Raw genomic sequence first — 7,143 nt, forward strand, 5'->3', positions numbered from 1 at the left:
TGAAATTTACACAATATATATTATTATGGGCATGTATTGAATACTACTAGTATTTTTTTTTAAAGCATCAATTTTTATAAATATTACTAGTTCATTTTATTACTCCATATTAAGTAATAATTTTAAATTAAGCTGTACTTTTGTAATAATTTTATAAACTAGTTTCATAATCAAGTTAGAGTTTTCAAAAAAAAACTTTAGCAATCTTGTTGTCCATTATTAATTTTTTATAGAACCGTAAATATTTGGAACAAAAGCTAATGCAGTTAATGTATATAACTATAAAGTTTTTTTTAGAAAAATATGTAGAATCAATTTTAAACTTTAATCTATTGTACGAAATATAATAATGATTATGAGTAAAGTTGTCATTTATATGTACGAGCAGAAGGAAAACGACGTTTTAAAGAACATAATTCCGCCCCTTCCTAAAAATCTTTCTGGATCCGCCACTGATGGAAAGCCAAAGGGCTCCCATAACTCCACACGTTTCCAACATATCACAACACATTAAACGAAAGCCCAATTCTAACTGTAGTATATCATCAAAATTAACCTACATTTATTAGTTATTTCTCTTTTTTTCTAACTATTCTCTAATTCAATATACTTAGTATTTATTTAAATTATGTAAATGAAAATAAATATAAATACTAACATAATTCATACTTCAGTTAAAATTTCTAACTATTCTCTAATTTAATATAGTATTTATTTAAATTATGTAAATGAAAATAAATACTAACAGAAATTCATACTTCAGTTAAAATCTCTAAGATTATAACACATTTAAAATATAAAAATAAGTAATGTAATACTAGTAGGAGTTCTCTAATTGCTATCAAACATTTTGAAACCAATAAACAACCACCAGTCTGAAAAGTTTAATTTTGAACAAAAGTATTTACTCTGTTATTGAAGAGAGAAATTACTCAAAGCCTCTGCCCTAAGAGTTACCACATTAGCACCGTCGAGGTGGCCTCCGTGTCGCACGGCTGCCGCGCGGCGGTGGGAAGACAGCCGAGGACCCGGCAGAGCTATGACGGCCTATTGTGAGTCGCAAGACCGCTGTGGCGGTCAATTTCGGTTTTTTTTTTTAATTCTTTAAATTTTATCTATAAAATACTTATTTTCAATTTATTTTAAAAGTTTTATAATATTGCTAGGCGGACTCTTTTGTTTTTTCCTCTTTCTCTTTCTCCTTCGCTGAAGCGTGGCTGTCCACTGCACCCTAGTCCACCTTCTTTCGTTCTCTCGTTCAGCATATGGATTGAGCTCCGAAATTGGCGCATGTTTCAAATTTCTCATTGCTCAAGATCCTCCCTGTCCCTTATAGTTATAATAATACAAAGCTCCTCTAGATTTTTTAGGTATGAACATCAAAAATCAAACTTATTCGGTTTTCTCATCGGGTTAGTGCTTTTCGTCTGAGTCTTTTTCCTTTTATCGGCATTGCTGTGTTTGGTGAGACGCGGATAGTATTTTACCAAATTTATGTAGAATCTATAAGAACGTGTTTGAGAGTGGTTTAAAAGTAAAATGCAGGGTTTTTCTTTTGGGGAATTTGTGTGTAATTTGCAGATAACTTTTTTTTTTAATTTCTCTAAGTGATTGAGGAATTGATTTGGTTCGAAAATTAGCAACAAGAGGAACATATGCGGTGAGATAATGGTTTTTATGCACTGTTGTTGGGTACTTTTTTTGGGATTAAGAATTGTGAGTCTAGCCTCCCAACCGCAGCTGGGCAAGTGAGAGCTGAGCTGACTGGATGGTGGGAGTTTGTTATTCAGTTATTTGCATTCTTGGTGAAGTTAGATGCAGCAGTTATGGTGATAGACATATGTGAGTTAAAGTAACTGTAGCTGCGGGGTTCATATATAAGAAGCAGAGAACTGATTTCAGCTCAATAATTCAAGTTTAAAAGTTGAGAAAGAAGAGAGTGAGATTAGATTGGAGTGTCTCCATTGATTCATTGCTTGTTTTCTATGTGATTACTTGAGACTTCTTGAGTGTTGTATCCATCAAAACCTTCAATCAATAAACATCTTATCTTATAGCTCCGTGGACGTAGATCTGTTTCCAGATCGAACAATGTACATCCTCGAGTTATCATTGTTCTTGTTTCAAGTTTCAACAAGAATGAATAAGTGTGGAGATGTATGTGCATTTGTGTGAAGTTAAAGTTGCTTGATTGCAGCCAGAACTTTGCTCTTGATAGTTTTTCTGATACCAACATAGGCTATAGCTATATGACATGAAGTATATGTTGTGTAGTCGGAACTAAAAATATTACTTCTTGTCGTGTTCTTTTGTTTGGTGATGTATCATCTATGTGCGAAAGAGAGTGGTGGATGTTGCACCCGGGGTGTAATATATATTGCACCGTAACATGATTGAGTATAGTAGTAGTGTGGATGTTGCTTTGTTTAACTCATTTACTCATTTGTTGGGGGGTGGGGGGGGGGGTGGGGGGGATGAGGAGTGTCATTTACAATTTGGAGATTGTAGAGCTTTTTGTATGGTTGATTCCTAGTTTTTTGCTATTGGTGTGGTTGCTGCCTGGATCAAATACTAGAGCTAAACATTGTGATTGTTGCTTGAGGAGTATTGAATTTAGCATTTTGCTTGTGGAAAACAAATTATCATTTCAGGCCAATGAACTGATCGTACTGTATCTGCTTAAAGTAGTAAATGACCTCAAAATGTTTTTGTTGTTAGTAGATTTAAAATTTCCTATTGTACATATCAAGAAACAAGCATAAATCTATATAACTCATTGAAGATAGTGAGTGGCTTTTGTCTGTACAAGATGATAAATTAAAGTGAATCGAATTCTAACCATCTGTTTGCAGTTCCAGCACATTATGGTCGCTCGTGGTGAAAGTACACCTTGAATTTTTTTTCAATGTCTGGCTATGATCTCATGCATCCTACCTCTGTAGTCTCTGTAGTGCCTGAATGTAATCTGGAATGGTGCCATCAAATTGCTGGTTTTGTGGGTTTTCTGCATAGGCAACGTAATATGCTGCAACACTAGCTTGTATCCATGCCATGGCGACTCTATTCTGCATTTTTGTACAAGTTAAATTGATTTGCAGCTATTAACATAATGGTTATTTTCGTGTATTTAGGATTTGGGTTCTTACCAATAAGTACCCTGTCAAGAATGCGTACAAAGACAGTTCCGTTGCGTAGCTTTTCTGGACAAAAAGCGCCCAAGTTCCGGCCACCAGTGCGCACAATGATCCGGCTGCAATGCCACACAGAAAGCAGAACGAGCTAGTGAGGTCTGTATCAATCAACGTTTCGATTCCAGTTCTGTTAAACATCTCCCATGTATCCTTTGAAGCCTGTACGATTCCTTTGTAATACACCCCTACCTGCACAAAACCCCATCTATTTCCATAAACTACAAGCCTTTTAGTTACTCCTGTGCAGCAATTTGCACACGAGAACATGAACTCATCCACGTCTCCTGTAAGCAAACTTGTTGCACGAGCCAAACCCCGGATAACACCAAGAACCGGTACAAGAATCGAGCCAAAGCACACTCTCCCTATCGAGTTCATGGCTGAGTCTCTTATCACTGTTTTAAGCTCAACCTCTTCCCCACTTGCAAATCTCATGAACTTGATATGTGATACAGTGACAAACATCATGTTTCTAGCTACGTGAAGTGTCCACGTGAGGCTTAAAAGAGTCAGGAATATGAACAGGACATTAAGCTTGTTGGTACCGATTGCAGTTGCTCCCCCAATGCCGCACATCAGGAAAGCGGAATAGAAGGTACAGATGAATATCAATATAGGCGCTGCAGTTCTGATTCTTGGAGGGTAAGATGCCACTGAAAGTACTAGAATCCTGATGGCGTGCTGAAACCGGGAATGGACCCAGCACGCGTACAAGGATTGAATGACAGCAGAAGCTAGAGCGAATACAGCTGCTGCGGCACTTCCTTTAGATCCAATGGAGACGAGTAAAATCCCATACGCGCAGGTAACAAGAGGGCTAATGACAAATGCAGCCTTGAACGCTCGCGAAGGGTTGATGCTCGTGAGCAACTGCCATGCAAATCCTGCAATTCCTGCACAAGCTGTGGAGGAGAGCAGTGGGAGGTACCATTTCTTTGGGTGGAAACGATGGCTGTCTGAAGCTGATATGACACCCCGAACTATGAGGTACAGCTCAAGGATTACAATCAGGAGAAATTGTATGCAGAAAAGGTACTTAAACATGTTGGAGAGTAAGTTCCTTTCCCTCTTCTCAAAGGGAGGACCATTTCTTTCCTGTATTTGCATTCTAAAGTCACCTGTGGATCAAAACATTAAGAACTTGAACGCAGGGGTACGAGGAAGTCAAGATGAAGCCCAGAAACAGATTTTCAGATTCTTGAAAGAAGCTGTGCATAGGGTTGATGTTTGAATTCAAGGTAACTGCTTTGTCTGAGAAATTCACATATCATTATTGATTGTAGTTGTTGATTCAATTACTTGAGACCCACGATTTAGCATGAGATAGTGATTAATTTACAGCCAGTTGAGTATATAAATGAAAGTCTTCTCAACAACTTTTACTTTATATGAAGAGATTTATATTATTGTCTCTTATTCAATGCATGTGGGGTTTGTGTGTGATATCACGCCGTTGACCATATACAGTTAATGGCCATGTGTCTGTGTGAGTGAGAGATATGTTGTTTGGGCTTATTTTATTATTGGGCTGTGATACTGTTGAAATCGAGATTTTTAAAAAGGTTTATAATCAATCTTATTGGGCCTATTGGAAAAGCTAAATGCTCTTGGCATTTATTAAGTGTCCAAAGCTATGGGCACTGAATTTGTATATTAGTGTTAACTATTATCAATCCCTGAGCGAGCAGATAATTAATTTACTTTACATTTATTCAAGTTTATAAAAAATAAAGAAATATTTGTATTACACAAAACAAAAATAACAAATTAACTATATTAGTTATGTAGGCAACGACAATGTAATATTCATTAATATAAAATTACAGGGGAAGTAATCGATTCATAACTAATTAGCAATTTCAAACTAAAACTGAATTTTAGCCATTAGATTAGAAGATTTAGTAGTTGAAATAATGACACATGGATTATATTTTTAATAAGAAAATTAATAAATAAAATTAGAGGGTATTAATGTCAATTCTCTCTCATTAAAATCATCTTAAAACTTTAAATTTATGTAACTCTCTCAATTTAAATTATTTTTTCGCAAAAAATATATCAAATTAAAGATAATTTTATAAGGATTCCAACGAGATCTCAATTGCATATGTTCCGACGACGTTCGGATGATGAAATTTGATACTCCCTCCGTTCCTTCATAGTTGAGTTATTTTTCCATTTCTAAGTTCCCTCATAGTTGAGTCATTTCCATTTATTGTAATTTTTTTCTCTCTACTTTATTCACTTTTTACTTTATTCTCTCTACCTTTTTCTCTTTCTTACTTTTTTATCTATTTATTTAACACACTCAACATTCATTTCTTAAACTCCGTGCCGAAAAGTTCCGCCTCAACTATGAGGGAACGAAGGGAGTATTTTTTATTTTAGTTTTCGTAAATGTTGATAACCAGATTTTTATCAACAAATACATCAAAAAATCTCAATAAAACCATGTAAAAATCTCAATAAATATGTGTTGATATTTTCTTGTATTAGTGTTGATATTCTTATGCCATATTGTTGATATTTGTAATACACTATGTTGATATAAAAAAACATTCACGAAAATTATCATATGATAACATATTAACATAATGATGATATTACCTTTTTATTGATATTTTGTCTACTATTCTAAAGATTCGTAAGATTTAATCTCATCCACTCATTTTAAAATCTAAGGGTGGAAATTTGATCTTGATTTTGGATTAGAGTGCTATAAGCATTAGAATATGACCATGTATATGATACATCATACAATTATAAATAATAAAAATAAAAATTATTTGTTTGGCCATGCCAAAAGCGTTTGCCGGTACATTATATTCATCCAACATTTTTTTTGTTTTTCCACAGCTATTTCTAAGTGAAGATTCGTCATAGTATTGTTGTCCTAGTGTCCCTTAAATATAGAAAAAAAAAAGATTAGACTAAAACATTGTACTAATATGTAATCTAATGTAAATCATATAAACCACATACCTTACCGATAGTAATCTATTATTAACCTCATTTTCAATATCATATTCGTATAATTGAACAAATTTTTTATTTTTTCTTACAATAAAATGGCAAATAGTAACAATTAGACATTTCTTAATTTGGTCACGAAACTTATTTTGTAAATTGCGGGGAAACGTCTCTTGAAACTTAGTGCCCTGCATAGAAAAATTAACAATTAATGTGGGTACTTTATGTTTTATTAACTTAATATTCAAATTAGTCATAAATCCTTATTATGTTAAATATGTTAAAATAGAGTTTTAGAACAACTGTTAAAATATTCCTGTAGTATTTAATTATTCATTAAACTGTAATTATAAATAAAGTTGTAATGATGACTAATTATGTTTAAATATAGTTATAGATAGCAAATATTCAAGTTCATACCTAAAATTATAAATATTCAAATTATACCTAAAATTTATAAATATTTTAATAGAATTCCAAAAATTGTCTTTTATATATGTATAGATAGATTAGAGGATGAAACAAATTATACTACTAGTAAAAAGAGAACAATGAACCTCGACAAACTAAAATTCTATTTTACGTGTCCCCCCCTTTAATAAACTTAAAGACAACAATGAACCCTTAACTGATTCGTATTATGATTTTAATTATTAAAATATTTGTTCCCAAATTACAGAAAAACTTTAGAAGGGTCGACAGAAATAGGAGTAGTAAATAACTTGCATGTGCTAAAACGATTTCATGTAGTAATAAAAAAATAGTCGACAATGTATGACGTGAAATCGAACTTAATCGGTGCCTTTCCTTCAAACTTTTTCAACCTAAGCATCAAAAAGTACATTATTTTACTGCCTAAAGTCAAAACCTACAATGACAATATATATGTTTTATCCACAGAAATCACCCTGTTTTGTACACTTGATTAATAATCCGCATGACCCGGGAGAAAAGGCATTGACCCGCTTTTTTTAACTGTTCC

General features: G+C 33.6%; 1 protein-coding gene and 1 long non-coding RNA gene across 3 annotated transcripts; one reads left to right on the top strand and one right to left on the bottom strand.

Annotated features, from left to right (window-relative positions):
- The first annotated feature begins 1,186 nt into the window (after positions 1 to 1,186).
- On the top strand, positions 1,187 to 4,531 carry LOC125192075. Of its 2 annotated transcripts, none has more exons than XR_007171299.1 (3): positions 1,187 to 1,412; positions 3,132 to 4,223; positions 4,343 to 4,531. It is a non-coding gene; the product is annotated as an uncharacterized LOC125192075 (long non-coding RNA). The 2 variants fall into 2 exon arrangements; XR_007171300.1 differs by having other exon boundaries at positions 1,187 to 1,370.
- LOC125192074 (protein PNS1-like) lies at positions 2,751 to 4,347 on the bottom strand. The gene is made up of 2 exons (XM_048089527.1): positions 3,147 to 4,347; positions 2,751 to 3,065 (listed from the first exon to the last, which is right to left on the bottom strand). Exons 1-2 carry the CDS (start codon positions 4,296 to 4,298, stop codon positions 2,931 to 2,933), a joined length of 1,287 nt encoding a protein of 428 aa, XP_047945484.1. The 5' UTR covers positions 4,299 to 4,347; the 3' UTR covers positions 2,751 to 2,930.
- Positions 4,532 to 7,143: the final 2,612 nt, after the last annotated feature.

This window comes from Salvia hispanica, chromosome 6 (assembly GCF_023119035.1).
Source record: "Salvia hispanica cultivar TCC Black 2014 chromosome 6, UniMelb_Shisp_WGS_1.0, whole genome shotgun sequence".
In the NCBI taxonomy this organism is placed as follows: domain Eukaryota; kingdom Viridiplantae; phylum Streptophyta; class Magnoliopsida; order Lamiales; family Lamiaceae; genus Salvia; species Salvia hispanica.

What these genes read in the sequence shown, in the direction of transcription:
- LOC125192074 (XM_048089527.1), bottom strand. Translation starts at nt 4,298, where the DNA reads ATGCAAATACAGGAAAGAAATGGTCCTCCCTTTGAGAAGAGGGAAAGG. An exon ending in TCTTGACAGGGTACTTATTG is followed by an intron (nt 3,066 to 3,146) that starts GTAAGAACCCAA and finishes ACAAAAATGCAG; the next exon opens with AATAGAGTCGCCATGGCATG.